Source organism: Vidua macroura, chromosome 3, assembly GCF_024509145.1.
Source record: "Vidua macroura isolate BioBank_ID:100142 chromosome 3, ASM2450914v1, whole genome shotgun sequence".
NCBI classification, from domain to species: domain Eukaryota; kingdom Metazoa; phylum Chordata; class Aves; order Passeriformes; family Viduidae; genus Vidua; species Vidua macroura.
In genome coordinates this window covers 70,873,070-70,894,183 of record NC_071573.1, presented here as the reverse complement: position 1 = coordinate 70,894,183, position 21,114 = coordinate 70,873,070, and the positions used below count along the sequence as shown (strand labels likewise).

The following is a 21,114-nucleotide window of genomic DNA, read 5'->3' as shown; positions in this document are numbered from 1 at the left end:
CTCAGTTTATCTGAGATTCTTCAGACAAGGTATTTTAAAAAAAGCAATGAAATGCATTCAGTTCCTAAGGCAAATTAATTTCAGAAAACATATAGAGGTGACTGATTGTGACCTCAGCTATCCTTAAAAAGAAAATAGATCTGTAATCTTCTCTTTTTATGGCCAAGATAAAACCAGTTGCTAAAATATTCAAGGCATACTTGACACCTATTCACCTCACAATGCTAGATAGACAGCCTGTGGAAGACAGACACATCCTTTCCTACACTGATCTCCACATTAGCATGAAATGATCGTGAAATAGAGAAGGATTGCTCCTGCCAAATGCCAACACTTGAGCTCCCCTACTGTCTCAATCATCGAGTGAGGGGGTGAACAGAGAACATCTAGACAGAAACCTGAGCTCATTATTTAGAAGTTCTCTTCACTGGCTGATGGCTGATTGCAGAACTACATCATAAACGAAACCAATGTGTAGTAACAGCAAAGAAGGACAACTACAATATGCAAGGCCATTCACCCGTATTTTGGAATCAAGGGGAGAAACAGAGAACTGTATAAGCTTTTTTTCATTTCAGCTAAAAGAGAAACCAGCAGAGAGTTGGAAGAACCTCAGGTGGTGCTCCAGAGTTTAGAAGCTCAGCTGCTACTTCAGATGCAGAGACAAGAGTGTCCTTACAAACTGCCAGCACAAAGGAAAGCAGTCACTTCTCCAGAACAAGGCAGCCTCGCTAAGGAACTTAAATATGCACTGAGAGTGCACAATAAACACCTCCATCAGTGAGTTAGATCAAACAGAAAACACACCCAAAATGAAGAAAACACCTGTTTTTTTCTTCTCCTGGATTAGGGAGTTACAGTAGTTCATGGAAAGGTCAGACTAACATCATAGATCGCCAAAGCACAGGAGGGACAGGCAAGAGCAGGAAGAAAAGAGCATCACCTCTCCCTTCCAGCAGCAATGGCCAGCAGACCAACTCAGCTGCTTGTGAAACCACAATCCAAGACCTCTCTGGCCAATTCTACTTCTTGTATTCAACACAATGAGCCTTAAGCCTCTTGTTAAAACTATCCTACTGCATCACTTAAGAGCCAACCAAAACAAAAAGATCTCTTGCATGCTTTCTATGCAGTATATCCAGAAAGATTTTCAGTTAATAAAACTATTTATCTACAAGTTTTTCCTGAATCATTAAAAAACAAGCTCATAAAAGTATTAATCATGTTCTTGTAGATGCAAAGATAATTTTTTTCTGCCTTAAATTTTTTTCCCAAAAGAGGTAATTAAAACTCAAACAACAATAATACAGCAATAATAAACTTATTTTATGTATTAATCCTATACAGAACAAATGGAATTGATACCTAAATGAGAAAAGAAAAGAAAAAAAAAAAAAGGTTTATTTCTGAACTCCAATGTCTATATGGGTCATTGACTGTGATAGACACAATGGCTTGACACAAACAACATTTTCCATAATAATCCTCCATTTCAGTACAGCTTTCATTTGTTGTTCACAAAAATCCCATTTCTTTGTGTTTTTCTTGCTCTCTCCCACTTCTCCTCTTCCAGAGTTCCTTTGAACCAGAAGATTGATAAGCAAGAATGTAGTAACTAAGGCAAAAAGAAAAAGGAAAAAAACTCATCAGAGCCCACTATAACCAAGACCTTCTCTTGCCAAAGGAAAAGCTTTGCAAAAGTTTTAAGTGAAAGAATTGTTACAAGAGCCAGTAAAAGATTTCAGATGAAGTATTAAATCCCTCAGCAAATCATGAGTCTAAAATTGAAATCAACTCACTACAAAATAGAAAGCTAATGCATTAAATATTTTTAAGTCCCAACCAATTAGGAAAGCACTTCCAATTCCTGCATAAAAGTCTATATGCAGCATGCTAATGCTTGCACGTTCAGTCACCACCCAGGACTTCTGTATTTTTAATTAAAAGGTTCTTCCTCCCTATAATTCTTCTAGCATATTACTCATATTCCTTTTGCATTTAAAAAGTTACATGGCATTCCTTTATGTATCATATGTTCTCTGAAGATTAGTATGAAAAACACTAAGTATTTCCAGCTTTACTTGACAGGTACATGCTGATGCTGAAGAAAGGCTGTCAGACTGTGCATGCACAATTCAGACATGCACTGAAGACAAATGAAGTTCACGAACCGCTGTCCATAAGGGGAGCTGCTTGTCCACTGACCTACATCTTTCTGTTATTTTCAATTTAAAGTTATGAAAAGAACATGTATGGTTCTTAGCTTTCAAAAGCACAACACAGCCAAAAACCTCTTGGAAGCACCGGAACGCTCTGGATGCAAACTGGAATTGTTTCATGCGTCTTTAACAATCTCACTGAGATGAGCCCTCAGTGTGCACACACTCCACCCTGACTCCTCTTCAATCCGACTTCTGTAACATACACCTCTTCCTTTTCCTTCTGAAACCCGTGGGTTCCTTAGCCTCCTTGACTCCTTCCTCCCTCATTAACTGTTTCTCTAATAATTTTGTGGTAACACTCCAATTCCCCACTCGCTAGAAAACCTGTCAGGAGCCTTTTCCTGTGCTTGAAAATCTACTTTGCCCCCGGCTTGGCACATTTCATCCAAGCTGCCTGGTGTTCTTTTTGCCATTATCAAGCAATCAACTCAATCAACTTTTGCCAAAACTGAGCATCAAACTTCTTTCCCAGGGGACCTTATGCTTTTTTTCTTACTCTGTATAATATATTTCAGCTGTTTATTGAAAGTAATAAAATTAATAGCAAAATAGATAACTGTCACTTAAAAAAAAGCCAACACAAAAACCCCAAACAAAAATAAAACCAAGCACCTTTTCAACACTTTCATCAGCAAACAGAAGTCTGCATCTAGTGCATTCAGACTATTTGCCTCAGGCAAGCAAGACCTCTGCATGGTATGTCATCATTATTTTGTGCTTTAAAAACCATCAGTGGGCATGCTTCCTTAAAATAGCATAGAATATTGTTACCTGGAGATTACCTTCTGCCTCAGTCTGAAAATGTGTTAGGACCACTTGTGCATGAAGCAAAAAAACCCCAAATAAATCAGGTTGGATGCAATTTTCTTTACATACAAAATAAACAAATACTTTTTTTTCTTTTTCATAGGATGACAATAAAAAGTTCCCATTTACTTAGCATTGACTTTGAATATCTCCATAAATAATGTTTCCAGTATTTTACATCCCAAACTGTGCTTCTATTAATGACCTAGTAATACTGAGTTTGTAACAGCCAATACAATCTTATATCATTTGTAGTGAAAAAAATTAAGCATTTTCTGAGTTAACTTCTGGTAGTGTTTGAACAGAGGAATTCACAATAGCAGATAGTACAAATGTAAAAAAAAAAAAAAATCACTAAAACATCACAACAAAACTGAAGTTTATCAGTTGTACAACATCGCGGTTAAGTTCCAATCACATGCAATTACCCACATTTAAGTTTTTCATGAGCTCTTCAGTTAATGTTTCAGCTCTTGCACCCTGGTAAGCAGAGGCTCCAGGCTAGGACACTGACTTTTTTTGGCTCCCCAGGGGCATTTTTACAACACATGGACTGGGAAGCAGAACATGAACACGTGTCTGATCTCAAGGTATCTGAGGCATTCCGCTCCTGCCGTGTTCTGCGTCCGTACCCCTCCGTAGTGCTGTGTACATCAAGTTGCCACAATTTACCCAAGAAAAAGACTTGCCAACAGCCACACAGACAGAATGAAGAACCCAGCCTGGGCCTTTCATGTGAGCAGTCAGCACTTGAACCACTGGGAGAGCACAACAAGTTCAACAACTGAACTAATCTAACTTAGCATCCCACTTTCAAAAGATACAAAAAATTAAAATATCTTATAAAAATTTAATTATGGGATAATTTTGCTCTCTCCCATTGTCTGCAGGCATTGAAATCTGGTATTCTGGAAGATTATTAGAAAACTAAAAATACTTGCATATTAAAAAAAAGTATGACAATGGGGATTTTAAAAGAGACTCTTTTAGCGATATCGCTCACATAAGATACTGTAAGAATGTTCTCACAAAAAAGTCTTTGCTAGAGGCAATTTCTCCTCCCTCTTGTTCTTCAACTAGCCTTCCAAAAATTCTTTCAAGTAATTAACACAATTAAAGGCACAATGATGAAAGCTAACTTAAAAAAAAAAAAAAAAAAAAGAAAAGGGAAAGGGAAAAAAAAAAGCTTAATGGCTGAACTCTTTACCCTACTTTATTTTTTGAATGTATCTTTTATTGTAACTTAAGACACAACTAAATAAATTGCATGTTGGCTACAATAGTCACACATGGGAAAACACAATTTAGGTTTGTTACTCTCTCTTCTTCATAAATCAGTCCCGGGCTCAGCTAAAACACATGCCAAATATGATCTAAATGTATCACATCTTCAACAAGTAATCATACTTGGTTCAATCCCAGCAGCCCACAAGCCAAAGATTAGGTTACCTTCTTGTAATTGTATCTAGTTATAGGCATACATGAGAAACAGTTTAAGCAAAGGGAATTCATACTGCGATCAGGATATGAAATTAACACAAATAAACCTGGCTCTGTATTTTGCACATTTTCTACAAAATTTCATACATCCAGTTATCAGTGCCTCATTTGGTTTTACATTAAATTTCTGTGGTCCTCAATAACTTCAGAAACCAATGTATTTCGATGGGTCCTAATCTTTCTCTTCCACAGCAGACAGGAAAATATGTTTCTGGTGATATCTTCTAACTGTCCAAGCTGATCCCTGAAATGCTGGACACAAACTAGAAATCAAAAGCAAAATAGCAGACTTGTTCAATGGAGCAGGATACAACAGCCTATTAGAGAATTATGCAGCAAATATTATCCCTCTCTACTGCTAACATAGTAAAAGCTCCTCAGGGAACAGCTTAACTCACCTGGAACTTAATTTAAAATTTAAAGATTTAAAGCCTAAAGTAATTAATTAAAATAATTTAGATCTCTTGTGAAAGAATAATTCATCATTCACAGGGGAAGAATTTAAAATTCTACACATCAACAAATGATGACGTTTTTGAGGTAATCTAATGCAAAATTCAATTTTAAAATAAAATTACATCAGGTATGGAAACACAATAGGCTACCCACACCATAACAAGCCTGCAGGCTTCTGCCTTTTGAGTCTCAATAGCAAAAATAAATATTCAACATTCTGTGAATTCATAAAAATCATAAAAGGGAAATTTAAAGCTAAAAGAGATCTAGCTCACTCTTTCTTTAACACTGTCTAGAGCTAGACTGACTCTGAAATGTTTCTTTAGCACACAAATGAGGAAAGGGGTTTCTATTCCTGATATGGAAGTGTAAAAAACATCTCCAAATTACTCATAATAAAGCTAAGACTAAACATGTATAAGGTCTGAGTATCTCCTGTCTTTAACAATACACATTTGAAATTATAAAACACATTAAACTTTCACAACACCACCCCCTGAAGTGGAGGTTTTTTGGTTGGTTGGGGTTTTTTAAACATACAGCTACACTCTCCCAGATATCAGCAACACCTTCACAGGTTTCACACTTACATTACACTCCATAGCACTGCAACATTAATTCTATGTAGATTTAAAGTACTAATTTGTCTTTAAACTTTTTCAATGTATTTTCTTGTTTTTTCTAATGCTTACATTTATAAGAAGGGCTTATATTTGTTTGTCTCCAGATTGAACACATGGGGAACAAATCTTGAAAGCAAAGACACTATACAACATCAGAGACTTTTGCTTTTGAATGCCTTTGGAAAAAAAAAGAAGATTGAAAATTGTTTCACGAGGATTAGTGACAGTAGTTGGTAAGCATTTCAGTTATTCATGAGCTTAAACAGATTTTCTTCACAATGTCAGGACAATGGTTCTTCCTCTCAGTAAAACTCACTGTTACGGTTCCTTGTCTACCACTCCTTTTACTATAGCCATCGAAAATCAGGACAAAGGCTTAAATGGCAGATTTCCTAAGGCAAACCAGTGTGTACATGATTCCCAAACTGCTCAGTAAGACTTGTTTACTCAGAGCTCCATCATGGGAGAACATGAAAACAGCTTTCAATATTTAATATCTACATGCACACCATGGTAATCTGAAGTTCTGCTACCACCCAAAGACAATATATTAATCCGAACTTGATATTTCTAGGAAGTAAATCACCTAGCAATTATAACAGAAGAAGGAAAGAGAAGGGAACAATTATTGTCATGAAGACACCTCAACTCCTAGCTGCAATGCATGTTTACATCTTAACAGCTACCTGAAGAAGTTTTTTCTAAATTAACTATTAGGAAGATGGTATATATGAAAGAACATTGGGGATTGAGGATGAGACCTGTGAAAACTAGAAATCAAAACCCTCAAATGAAAACATATTCAAAGGAGCTAACTGCAGAACATTTGTGCAGGCAGAGCACAACAGCTCATCCCATTTCTGCGTCCACACTCTGAATGCGACACGGAGCTCTGCTGCTGACCACCTGCATTCACAGTTATGGACATACACTGTGATTGTGAGCTGCTTCCTCAGGAGAATAAGCCTGGCTCAGCCCCAAGGAGCAGCTCCTCCAGGCCTGGATCACCATGCACATGGCAAGGAAGTGGAGGATAGAGGGATGCATGCTCCCACTGTGAATCTCACTGCTGCTCTGGGAAGGTTCAGAACATTGTGCTGCAGGATGGCATCCACCAACAATGCTATGTTTGCATTAATTAGAAAAAAAAAAAAAAAAAACAACAAACCAATCTCTTGAAGTTTCATTCATGATTTTCAGCTACTAAAATTTTATCATTCCCTGACAAGCCCTGGTAAAAGACTCGGAGAGATTCAAGGGAACTCTTAAAGTCTTAGAAGTAGAAAAGCAATGAAGAAGGTGAATTTTCAGTCGGTGCTTCATTTGAAAATAAATTCAAACCAGGAAAAATTAACTTCAGCCCTCTCAAACTGTCACAGGAATGAGGATGACAAAAAAAAGAAAGTATAACCTCACACATCCCCTCAAACAAAAACTGTGTGTTAGGACATAAACTCCATCCCTGCTCCCCCACAAAAATCCACAGGCAGAAATGTGATCCCAAGTGATTCACAAACAAACAAATAAGGCCGTGTTTCTGTTGCTATAACATAACACAGTACTTTTTTTTTCCTCTGATGTAATTCTTATAACATTATTTTGGAATCTGACTATTTTAAACTTGGTTGCTACAACACATTATAGTCATTACATGGATTCATTTCCTTCTTTCCAACTGGCAAGATTACTTGTTTCAGTTTTATGAAGTTGTATCATGGACAAAAGACACATAAAATATACTATAAATTCTAATAGTAGAAACTCCTTTAATGCCTTCCATTCCTTGAATAAAGGAAGGAGGATTGGAAGGAGGACTTCTCCCCACAATTACTCTAAAGGTCTCCATAGTTCCAGCTTTCTCAAGTTTTCTGAGCCTTATTTCTGAAAATGGTATTTTCACATTATTACTCCTATTGAGAGAAGACATCTGATTTCTTGCAAAGCCTCTCAATGACTCCCATACTACCTAAACTTACAAATAATCAGAAAGTGACATTCTTCCAGTGGACAATAAAACATGGAATACAAATCCTCTCTGGTATTTCTGGTTTTAACAACTGAGGATGAAGAACAGATGAACATGATGAACAGATGAAGAACATGAATTGGCCCATTAATGCTTCAGCATCACTTCCATGAGGCAAACATGAGGTTTGGGGAAGACTTGTTTTTCCTGCAGATTAATTTTTAATTCCTGAAATATAGTCATACCAGACAGATCACATTCAGAAGCCAACTTCTAAAAGAAAACCAAATAGGAACTTCATAATGTAGCCTATTAAAATCACCCAAATCCTTTAAAAATACATACCCAGTATACCTTCATCCTCACAAACCGCATTAAATAGCATTTAATGAAAGCATTTGGGAATCAGAGACTGGAAGGTCACTGGGGTAAAAACTTTACCCTTTTATAACAAGCATGAGCATAAGATGCACTGGTATATCAAAGGAACCTTTAGTTTCTAGCCTATGAAAATATATGAATTTCCATAATAGAAAAACGCAGTGGCTCTGTCATATTCAATCTCAAAGTTCAACACTATTTTAACAGGAAAACAATGGATCTTTAGGAGGAAAACCCCATCCACTAACAAACGTATGCCAGCACAGTCATTTTTTAAATGTGCAAAAGAGGCAATTTTTCGACTTGCGCCTTTGCTTGTGTATTTGGCCTAACAATTTTCATTTCATTCCTAACAAGTTGAACTTTCTGTTAAGTCAGATTAAAAGCAGTTTACCAAATCAGCTAATTATGGTGCTTCTACTACTGGCTAATCATTCATATGACAACCAGCCACAAAGAGTGTTGGCACGGACCATTTACCCTCAAATTGCCTTTATCTGGACCGTGCATCTGCAGGATGGGTCTAGAGAAGCACAGCCTGCTACAAACCCAGTCCTACTTTATGACTGAAACACAGACTCTTTCTTTCTATACTGGTTTTTTGGGGGTTTTTTGTGGTTTTTTTTTTTTTTTTTTTTTGGTGGCTTTTTGTTTTTGTTTTGTTGTTGTTTTTTGGTTTTTTTAGGTGCAATAGGTAATCTATTTCCAGGAGCAATGGCAACATACAGATGTATCAAACCTTTGATTATGATTATTTTATGGAGAGTGCTGAACAGGCAGTTAATGAAAAAGATAGCTGTCATACAATTAACTTTGCACCAGGAGTGTGAAGATCTAGAAAAGAAATAATGGGAGCTGTTAGGGAGAATGATATTTTTCTTTAAAGAGTACAGATTCAATAAAATTAATTAATTGTACATGTTTAGTGGCAGCTATCAAGTCAATCAGTTCACACTTATAGGATCATTTAACCAACAAATAATCAAAAATAATTTACACTTGATCTTGAAGAAATCTACTTCTAAAGGCAGTACTTTTTGAAGCAAATTGGAGATGAAGGCTAAAGGGTTTGTCTGTTCATATTTTTAGCTAGAAAAATAAACCTAAATCAGTGCTGCCATGGTGTATGACTTCCTTCTCTAGCTGGGAAAAAGGAGGGAAACAAAACAAACTAGATGTAACAAAGTATAAATGTTAATTTTATTAAGAAACAGAGGTTTACCTTCAGGACTTTGCTTTTCCCCAAAATGGAAGAGCTACCATGGAATACAACACACTAGTGCTATTTTGAAGAAAGGAATTGGGGGAATGAGAAAGGAAATGAGAACAACCATCATTTGTAATTTATGTGGAAAAGAAATGAGAAAGATGAATGCAAAAGCTGGAGCTCCTGATGTTTCTTTAGGAATAGCTGAGGATTGAAGAAAAGCTAACTATGGCTCACCTGAAGAACCACCAGCAGCTGAAAAAGTCCTAGAGTTTCTCAGTTAAATTAAGTATTGAGGCAAATTTCTAAGCCTTATCTATCATTATAAGTAAAATCCAGGTAATTCACAGCATGTGTTTGATAAAAGCTCATATATATAATGAGTCTCAACAGTTTTCCTATATGATCAGTTTTTCTTTCCTTAAATGTAATTCTTTCATTCAGCAACAGAGAAAAAAAAAATCAAGCTAAAGTGATTGTCAATGTCTGACAATTGGCAGGGACAATTCAAGGACAGTAAAGCAGCTGCTACAGATTTCAAACTTATTTTTTGTAATAGATCCGATTTTTAAATTCACAGTGTTCCTTTATAGTCTGTTAGGTTTGTCTCTAGCAGGAGTTCCTTTAGGGCAAGCACTGCAGACAGTCTGCCTACCCTGAGGGAAACTAAGACACTCAGATGTGGGGTAAAGGAAAGATATTAATAATTTAAGACAGTGGTCCACAACCCTAGGACAAAGCAATGGTTTAAGTATGGAAACATCTAACTCCCAAGCTCACGTTAGTCCTCCCTGCACTTGTATTTTCCTCAACAGATTTACAAAGTGCTATAGAGGATACAGTGTTACCCATGTTTTCTGGAGGAGCTCTGAAAATGCTCATGGTTAATGATACCTCCTGCCGCTGCCAGGACCTCCAAAGCAAGGAGAGAAATCAACCAGGAGGCTGCATCAACAAAAGAGGCAGCACAGCAGGGAAGAACACTATTTGTAAGCTACAAAACACAGACCTGAGAGAGAGAAAAAGCCCTGGGTTAAGTACTTTTCCCGTTACTCCTGTAAGGTAAAGAGGTTAACTTAACATTGCCAAATAGAAGATTCACTGAGTGAAAATCACTTCCAGTAACCCAAATATTAATTTTGATTACTCTTTGACATTGGTTCTCATTTTCATTTTATAGAAAGGCATATTTGGCAACTCTCTTCAGTGTTACAGAGGAATTATTTTGAAACTATTTCCACATATTCAGTACTCTTTTCCTGAGCTGAGCAAACATTGACCTAACAGCCATTCACTAGTACATTAAACTTTGTATTCAATATTCACATGCATTATAAATCAATTGTATTTGAAAGCAGGAAAGAACAGATGTGAACTTTAAGAACTACCTTCATTTTAGGCTACTGTGTGCCCAAAGTGAAGCAAAGTGTTCTCTAGGTGTGCCATACTACATCCTTTCGAGGCTGATTGGCACTTGGATCTGGGCATTATACATTCAGTTTCTCTGTCACATGCCTGAGAACACAAGCTTAAGAACTCCCACAGTCTCTCATTTAAGCAGACCGAGTTGTACTGGAAGTTCTACTGAAACCTTCAGACTCCCTATGCAAAATACCAGAAATTATCAATATCACAAAAGCATATTAGTTTTCACTGTAAATAATTCCATCAGCAAATCCCAAATGGAATCACCACCTACTTTGAGTACATTTTGTTTACAAAGACCACCCTACATGCTGAAATAATATGTTCTTCATAAGCACAGAAACCTGGATTCAACATAGATATTTAAATGAGAATCACTGCAAAAAAAAACCCCAATTATTCAAGCGCAAGAGAATTTAATTAGCAGCCTTGCTTTTGCACCTTCATACTGCAGATTTCCTATTCAATCCTACTTTGCTTATGGTGGCAAAATATTCAGCAAAGCTAAGTGTTGTAACACACAATTAAACATCCTTTACGTATTTTTTTTCCATACAAATACTATGAATGAATGAATGACAAGACCTCAGCTCCACTACAGCTGAAATCCCATGATCCTGACAATGGCTAGCTTGACTTCTTGAGGTAGGATTTACTAATACAACGAGTTTGTGTGGATAGATAGATAGATAGATAGATAGATAGATAGACAGACAAACACACACACACAACTGGCTAATATGTTTTACCTTCTAGACTGAGATTATCACTGTCAAACCCAACGAAGTGTAATGTTTAAAAGAAAAAAAAAAAGTTAAGATCCCTTAAACATGAACTGTGAACCTGAAACCCAAGTGTACAAATATTGATGCAACTCTCATCTACTGACAGCTCTTCAAAAGAGCAGCAATATCTGATGGATATGAGCATTTAAGTATATGAGTGTAGTATTTATTGTTGGTGGAAAAAACTATTAAAAAACATACACTAGTGAAAGTAATGCAGGATGAGAAATGAAACACAACATTTGGAAGAGAGAACAAATTGCACATATCTATTCCTCCCATTCTACCTGATTACAGCATAAAGGGAGAGTGGTACCTACAAAAATGGATTCTCTCTTCCTCTTAATTGTACAAGACAGTGGTGACTGACTGAGAACCATACTGAAGGCCACAGGGACAAGGAGTAATATGGAAGTAATCAGAAGGAAAATTTCAGTCCATATATGAATCTGCAATGTAATTTCTTTCATGTCTTTTTACCTTCCAAGTTTACCACAATAGCTCTTTGTGAGTTTGTTCAGCGAAAATACACAATAAACTGGTTTGGGTGTCTAAGAAAGGTTTACTTGATGGTGAGTATAGTAACAGAAAACCCTAGGGAGTATCAACATTTCAAAGTCATGCAACATGATGACAGTTTTTCAAGTCTATCACAACTGACTGGGAGATACTCACAAAACCTAGCTTACCTAAGAGGGGCCAGCATTCCTTGAAAGACAAACATTTCTTGATAGGGTGAGTTAAACCAAGAATTTAACTCTGGTGCTTCAATCAACTGCAGCAGTCCTGAAAAAACCTGTTTCCATCAGCTATACAAAATGGTTTGGGAAATAGTCTTCCTGGACAAAGCCAGACTTCTTATAACCAGTATATTTTGCAAATAGTATCAAACATATCAAGCAGGAAAATTATTTCTGCATTTCTAACATCACTACTAATACTTTCTGTAGAAGTGATGAGAATGCCAGCTGCGGTGGTCAGTGCTTCCAGGAAGTCAAAGGGATTTCTGCAGTGAACACAGGAAACAACACTGCTGCCACATCACAGCTAACTTCACAGGCATTCTGACCACAATTATAAAAATCACATCTTTCTACTGCAAAAATATATTTTACGAAGTGTTATAGCAGGCTGAAAATAGAATAAAACTTAGTGAAAGCCAATGTGTTTTAACTTCTAATCTGGCAATTGCAGGAGAAAGACTTTATGACCCCACGCCTGTAATAGATTTAGCAACTCGGTAAAACTTTAAAGATTGTAGTAGAAGCTCAGCTTTGGCCAGACCTTCTGCTTATCACTTTGAGTGTCCAGCTGCCTGCTGTTTTCAGACAAAGGTACCTCATTAGCCACTGTCAAGTAAATAGATGTTATCATTTGTCTGGCTCAGAAAGTAAAAAATAATTAACATTTGAAACAAGTTGCTAAAAAACTACTCATAGTCACTCACAGCACCTTCAATTATAAGAGAAGGACAATTTTAAGGTCACCAATCTGTTAACACAAAATATGAATTGGCAATAACAATTCCATTAACAACAGGCTGGAACAGATGCCTATGTCTACGCTGAAATTGGTCACCTGCATAGGAAGGCAGATGCATGCCACACCTGGAGTTACAAGATGTGTTACTGAACTAAACTATCTCAAGCTGATAAAGAAACAGAACTATCAAGAAGCCAATGTTATCAGACATCTTAACCAAAAAGCATGTCATCTTAAAAGTGCTCTGGATCGCATTCTTGGGCCTTAAAATGTCTAGAGATCTACACCAAGCAAGCTGCAACAGAACAAAACCTGGTTTAGCCAGTCTTTTTATTTCTGTAATAATCAAGGAAAACTGTAACCATGTCTACTTAAGCATTTATCACCAACAAATAATTCTGACAGAACTAAAATATAATCATTCCTCCCGCAGGCTAATGAGAGAATGGCTGGAGCTAAATGGTATCCCATAATAATTTTATGTGTATGAAGTGTTCCATTTCATTTAGTGATATTATAAAAGTGATGCATTGGTCATAACATTTACTGTTTACAATCTGCAGCAAGCTATACCATTCTCAAAGGAGATTAAGTAATCAAGCAAATGTTATTCACACTATGTATTTGAGAAAAATAGATCACTGTGCCAATTACAGACTCTTTCCTATACCAAGAAGGATGTATGCTAGCCTAGAAAGGAGACTGGAAAGAGAAAAGACAAGAGATTTGTTTGCTTCTCAAGTGAAAAGGGGGTCATACAATCATGCATTGAAAAAGTTTTGCTTTAGTCCAGCAAAGCCTGAAGAGGAAAAAAACCAAGAAACGCTACTTTTGAGTAGCTGCTGAAGACACTTCATTATAGCAAATCTTAAAGCTTTGAAAAACCATACAGTGACTCACAGGACTACAAACAGAAAGATCCAGTAGTAGTCAGATTGCAATTTTGTTCCCAAAGTATCCATTAGAGGCAAATATATTTTTAGTGAAAGCATTTCTTTAAAGTATTCTTTGTTAATATTGCTTGTACACCATTTTCCACTGAAAGATCACAGTGATCGATACAGGCTGCAATGAATGAAGTGCAACATCTCCAGAAAACAGATGCTACATTATTCATTTCACAGATAAGTAAATGCAAGTATGAAAAATTAAGTGACTTGCTCTAGTCAGAGAGCCAAAAGCACAGCTGTGAATCTAATCCAGATACCCCAGCTTCCAATGATCCATTAACCACTAGACATTAGCCTTTCTAAAATGAAAGGTAACCTTTTCTTCACATTTTGCCCTCCTTCTAACAAGTCTGGCAAAGCTACTACAGGGGCTGTTCACTTCATGTGGCTGACTTTTAAGAAACCAAAATCTTAGAAATAAAAATTAATAAAGATAAACTCAACTTTACCGTACGGATTACAGAACTCCCAAATCCATCACTGTAGGGCTCAGTTACCTGTCTCTGCCCTTCCAAGAGGAGGGTCAGCAATAGCTCTCAGATTTAAAGCTGCTGGCCAGGCACAAGCTTGGTGGGAGGCATCAGGGTCACACATCATCCCAGAAGAACACCTGCTGCAGTCCTGATTCACAGCAGGCACTTACACCCAGGAGCTGCCAGTGCTGCATCCAAACAAGAGGAAGAAATGGATGGGATCATCAGGGAAACGTATACTGGCCCAACAGCTGCTTCTCCACATGTCCTGTCTCACATGCACAGATACCTTTCAGCTGCCTTCTTCAAGGTTCTCAGCACAGGATTGCATTGCAACAGCCTAGTGAGCCAGAGCTTGGCAAAATGTTAAAAACACTCATCAACACTCTGGTTACACTAAAGACTTTCTGTGTGGTGGCAATTATGTCCTATGCTGTCTCAGCTCAGAACTTATTCCATGCAGACAAGCATTGATAGAGAACCCTCTGCTTTAAGAAAGCCTTAATGGTCTCAGGAAGACTTCAAAAACTGGCAAAGCCTTTATGCAGGAAGGGAGGATAGACACAAAACCACTGACAACAAAATGCCACCAATTAATGAAAGTTAAAGAAAATTGTTTAGACCTGACAGCAAGCAATAAATTTGATTGTCACGACTTACAACCTCAAAAGTAAATGAGTAGAAACTTGAGAAACAGCACATGCAACTAATCAATTTTACAGCACGTATTTTTCAGTAGTTTCCACAAATACAAAAACCTCCTTAAATGCTGGAGTACTTCTCAGATATATATAGCATTTACTCACTCAGAGTCTCAAAGATTAGAGTTCCAGAACATATCAATCACTTAAGTATTTTTTTAAAAAATCATCAAATTAAATATTTTAGATACCCACACTTTAAAACATTTGTCTGAACACACAACAGGAAACCTTTGTTACTTTTTTAAGAATAAGTAATAAGACACATTTAAAAGTATTCAAAAAATCCTAGTATTGAAAAATCATGACCTGTTTCCTAAATTGCTGTGATAAGTCAGGACATAGATCTCTGATTCAAAACTAAAATTACTCACACTTACACTGAAACATACAACACCTAAATTTCAGAAATAAATTATCAAGATCATTGAGAAAGAATATGGTCAAATTTCACCTTATTGCAATATCACACCATAAAACAAGGTGAGCAAGGTACAATTTGAGCATTACTGTGGGTGTACTAAAACTTGTCAGCAGGATATTAACTCTCCTTACAACACAAAGGTCAAGGCCATCAGAAATCCATCTGCAACAAAGCCCTTGGAAATATCAGTGAAACCACAAAAGAAGATCCAAAGTAAGGGCACAGAGTTTCAGTTTTATATGAGTAAATACTTTTTCTTTCCAGCACAACATATCAGTTTAGTAGTGTACTCTGAAACATATATGAATTTTAAAAATTAATGTATTTAATCCTGCTGAGCTTGGGCATGACTATATTCCTACTGGTGTTCCACAAGCCACAGACTTACAAAATTAAGCCTGAAGCAGCCCACTTAAAATAATAAAAAAAACCCCAACAAACCCTTACATCACAGCTCCACCATTTCCAAATTTCCAACCATGCCCCAAAATACTGCAGTGCAAACTGAAGAGCCCAAACACATTGTGCTTCACTCCTCCTAGTCCCTCCATTCCATCAACTGACCTTACAATGACAGAAGAGCATTTTCTTTTCATCACTCCTCTTTATCACAATATCACAACCTTCAGTTATAAAAAGTTCAACAAAATCCCCTCCACCAGCATTTTCTAAAGTCAAGAATTTTCCATTTTTATTAACAATTTCATTTGGTTCTTGCAGAAAAGTCTACTCAAGGCCAATGTCTAAATCCCCCTTCTTGAAAAATATGTTTCTTTTAAAAAGCTGTTTGTCCCCCTTTCTGTTCACTCAAGACAACCAGATTTAGAGACAGAGAGCTTGAAAAATAAATCTTGTTTTTATATCATTACAACACTGTGGATTTGCCAAGGACCACTAAAGAGCTACAATTTCTGTTCCTTAAAAGAAAAGCTGAACAACCGCTTCAAACAAATGCTCATTTTTGTCTTACACCTGTTAAAAAATACTGTGCATACTAAACTTGGATTCTATTAATGTTGCTAGAGCTGCAACTATAGCAAACAGAGATCTACCAAACAAAAAACACCAAAACCCCCCAAACCAAACAAAAACCACAACCAAAACACTCAAATCCACAACCAAAAGGCTTCGGAAAATTGCACTTTTTTTTTTTTTCCTTCATTTTGGTAAGTGTCTGGAGTTTTATTGTATAAAAAACGCACTGCCAATCAGTTCTTGTTTTACAGTCAAAGAAAACCCTGCTCAACAATCCCAATTTCTGCTTATTGGCAGGAATGCAAGACTTCCATTAGTTTGCCTTAAGAATGAAAGAGTAGATAAACAGCTTAGCAACCCTAAAACTCTCAACAATACACAAAAACTCGCAGCTCCCAGCTGGATATTCCAAAACACTTGGTAGCAAAATACACAGTTCCAAGCAGGGTCATTTCGAGTTTTTAAACTGAGCAGCCTCTCTGCTTTTTTTCCTTGCTTTCCTTGCAATATAGTTCTTAATTATAACAGAATACAAAACTGTTAGCGAGGCAGCCGCACATTTCCAGCGAGGTTTTTTTTTTTGTTTCTTTTTTTTTTTTCCCGCACCGCACGGGGGAAGCGCCGCACGTGGCGTCACAAGGAAGCAACTTGCGAATGACAGCGGATAACCGCAGGGAAAACCTGTCACGGCAGGGAAACGAGGATCCCGGAGCGGAGGCGAAACCTCCTGCCCCCGGGGCAGCCTTGCCCTGGGGACGCCCCACTCCAGGCACGAAGCCCAAAACTTCCCAGGAGTTCTGCCGAGGCTCCCGCGGGCTGCCGGCGGCCCCGGCCCCGGCCCCGCCGTGCCCCCCCAGCGCTTACCGGGCGGTGTCGAGCAGCGGGTGCTTGGTGCCCACCAGCTTGCGGACCTGCATGGCGATGTTGCTGAGCTCGTCGCTCAGCAGGCACCGCAGGCTCATGAAGGACGTCGGGTAGCCCACGATCTTCTCGGCCTCCGACACCACCTGGCTCCAGGGCGGGCCGCCCGAGGACAGGCACCGCAGCCCGCCGGCGCCGCGGACCCTGCGCCGCAGCAGGGCACCCCACATGCCGCCTCCCCGGGGACGTTCCGCTCTCCTACTACGAGCCCCGGTGGGGCTCCACACGCCGAGCGGTCGCGGACGAATCCCGCCGCCGGAGGAGCGCCCCGGCTGTGTCCCGGCCGGCCCTGCCCGTGCCCCGCGTTCCCCCCGGCGGCGGCGGCCGGAGCGGGCTCATTGTGCCCTGGGGGCCGCCATCTTGGGCGTCGCAAACCGCGGCGCGCCGTAAAGCGAGGGCGGCGAGGCGGGAGGTGCGGACGGGCGCTTCGGTGCCCTCAGGCAGCGAGCGGTGCCCGCTGTCCTCCGCCCTCAGACATCGCGGGGCTAAAGCGCCGCCGCTTCTCTTCCCCGCTCTGTATTTGTCCCCTCCCAGAGCCGTGGCGGAGAGTCCCGCTGGAAGGGGAACGCTCCCCGCTCCTGGTCCGGGCTCCCGGCTGGCCAGGGGTGCCCCACAGAGCGGGATGTGCTCCGCCTGCGCCCGGGGTTGCTACAGGGACCAGCGGGGAAGAGAGGTCAGGGTCCCACCTAAAGTGTTCGGCCTGTAGTGTTTAGCTACATACGCATGATTTCTGTGGGGTTTTTGTTTGTTTGTTTGCTTGTTTGTTTGTTTTTCCGCTGATAGGATGGTCAGGCATTGGAATAAGTTTGCCCAGGGAGGGGGTGGAAACTCCAACCGTGTGTGTGTTCAGGAGGCACCTGGATCTGGCACTGATGCGGTTTAGGGGCGACAGTGCTGCTCTGATGCTCGGACTGACGGCTGATGTTCTGATCTAGACGGTCTTTTCCAACCTTGATGGTCCTATACTCCTATAATTGCAGTGTACGGGCATTCTTTCTTGCCTCTTCCCGGAGTTGTCTGGGGCATGGCATCAACAGCCCTTACTTACCGCATGCTCTTGCACTGTAGCTGTGTTGTAGGGTGCTCTGCTGTGAGCTGAGGAGGTACTTTCAGCCAGACAGTGAGCATCAAAAGGGACAACGAATTCTGAGTGCCCAGGGGAAGACTTCGGGGTCCCACAATTCCACAGTGGGGTCTGCTGTATATTGTGTAGTGTTTCCTTACTTCTGAGCACAGCCATCACCAATGCCTCTTTGCAGGTACCTGCCCCTGAAACTTTTGTGAATTCAGAGAATAGATATTCTATTTCAGAGAACAGACTTAACAGAGCAGAAAAATTCACTGGCCATCTTCAGAAATTGGGTTCAAGTGACTTCCTCACACGCAAGGAAGAATATGATGTGTTCTGTCTTTACAATCACTGACATCCATTCCTTCTATATCTTCAAGGCTTTGTTGCAACAAATCAGGCAAAGTTTTGAGGAGAAAACTGTTCTGTTGACTACATTGCTGTTGAAAATTAGGGTGTTACATTTCTTATCTTTGGAAATACAAGATAGAGATCACTTTATTTTGTTTCCATTATTTAAAGAGAGTTACATTGAAGGATACTACTGTAAGAGAAGATGCAAATAGAAAACAATCCCATCACAAAGAAAGATGTCTAGGAAAGCACAACATAACTCTTGCAGTTGCAAGGGAGAAGCTGCTGAACAGGAACACCCTTACCTGTTTTTCAATAACAATGACAAGATGTTTATTGTTCTGACACCTGAGAAAACTCCAAAATTCTGAAAGGTACTATCCTAAGGAAGGGCTTTGACTGTGGAGTCAACAACACCTAGACTTGCCTGTGGCATCTCATAAGTGGCCTCTCCCAATGGAGAGGGGAAAAACTAGAATAGAGAAAACCCTTGAAAACTGGAAAGGTAACTTAAGAGTTAAGTTTCTGGTGTCAAATCTTTACTTTCTGTGCTGCCTGTCTCTGTGAGAATAAAGCTTTGCTTTGAAGGAGCTGCCACTGAGGCAGTTTAGTTAGCTGGTGTCACAGAACAAACTGTTGCTAAATAGGGAGTTTCAGCTCATAAACACAGTTTAGAAATGACAGAATGCAGTGGCATGTTTCTGTGCAGAAAGCCTAAGTTAATGAAAATTGCCGGAGGGATGCACTTAAGAGGAGCTGCTAAGGCACCTCATCCTGTACCAGTGACAAGTTCCTTGATTCATTTCCTGAGCCATATCCATTCTTGCACTTAATGTGGTTAGTGTTCTGTGAAAAGCTTAACATAATTATACAATTAAAGTCTGCTTAAAATAATACATATAAACTGGGGAGAATTAGGGTTCTATGGGCAATAAACCTACCATCTCCTAATGTGTGAGACTTTAACTTTTTTTAATTGCTGTTCTTTATGTTATTCTAAAAATCTGAATGGCTCTGCAGCCATTTATGTAGAATTCTTCTAAGTCCAAGTGGTTTAGAACTAGGGCAAGACCCTTGATATCCACAACACTGCACACTATCACTAGGGCTTCCTCAGGATTCACCATCAGTAGGTTGATGTTCTTTAAAAGCAGCAGTCACTAGAGGAATCAAGCAAATATTTTGTCAGTAATTTTCCAGCTTTTTTATTATTATTTCTTGACCATAGAGACTCTTTGAGAAGATCATACTGTAATACATAAGGACTTTCTGACTCTTACTCTCAGCCCAGTGCCTTCATCCCCCTCCCTTCTCTTAGCAACCTAAGACTCTTACTTCAGTAGTTCGTTTTTGACTCCTGGTCCAAGTTCATAGTTTCTTTTTCCCAATCTCCTCACTTTGCTTCAGTCCCACACCCCATCCCTAGAGGCTACTGTTCTTTCAATCTTGTCACAGCCTTCTCGTTTCACCGTCAATAACCCTCTTGTCTGCATGGCCTGCACCCTAATCATAGGCTTTTCTTTATCATACATGTTTATGGGTGGGACCCTCCAAATCCTTGGCAAATCTTCTGCCAAATTTCAGGTTTAGAGCATGGAGAGTTTCTCAGTCATGCAACCCAATGATATTTTTTAACGCAAGGAGAATGTAATTTTTGCTAACCTCATTTTTCAAACTGAGAGGACTATTTTAAAAATCAGCTTCAGGCTGGCACACCAATCACAGGAAAAAATCATTACAAATTAGCTAATATTTGACAGTTACAGGCATCAAAAGCCAGGGTCCTATAATAGGCCATGATGGACCAATTTACCCATAGGCATTGCTGTTTGCACTGCCTGTTTCTGAAACAGAGCTTCTCAGTTTTCCTCTCACAAAAAAATCATCAGAAGCAAAAGTATGATGTACTTACCATATCATAAGTTGTATACAAAACCACATGCTTTTTTTTTTCTTTGCTCATTTCCCCACAGGATTGGAGAGAAAAAAATGTGCACTATTTCAAGACCTTCAGTGACTGTACAATAGGCATGTCTATTTCTTTAGAGTCTTTAGCAGAGAAGAAAACTGAAACCCTTTTTTTTTCTGTATCAATTGGCTTTTTAAAGCCTCCCCAGGAGGAGAAAGAAGCCACTGGAGGAGGCCAATATCAAAGTTGAAGAACAAAGATGACAGGTCAAGAGACACTTCTGTTTACATCAGCATGCTCTGGACCAATGTACCAGAGAATACATCAAAGCCACTACTAATGCCAACTCTGGATCTCTTTTCTAGCAAATGAAACATGGAAATATTTTCCTGACTGCCATTTAAAGTAAAACAATTGCAAAGCACTCTCGTTTGATTGGGAACATTTGAACTTTCAATTTTTCATAGTTACCCTAGCCTTATCC

The 21,114-nt window shown here is 39.1% G+C and overlaps 1 protein-coding gene across 3 annotated transcripts in view; it reads right to left on the bottom strand.

Annotated features, from left to right (window-relative positions):
* Positions 1–17,662, bottom strand: part of PDSS2 (decaprenyl diphosphate synthase subunit 2) — a 118,072-nt gene extending 100,410 nt beyond the window's left edge. For all 3 annotated transcript variants that reach the window (XM_053974354.1, XM_053974355.1, XM_053974356.1), the window contains exon 1: positions 17,242–17,662. In XM_053974354.1, coding sequence (XP_053830329.1) covers positions 17,242–17,468 — 227 coding nt within the window. In that variant the 5' untranslated portion in view covers positions 17,469–17,662. The remainder of the gene's footprint in view (positions 1–17,241) is intronic.
* Between the last annotated feature and the right edge of the window lie 3,452 nt (positions 17,663–21,114).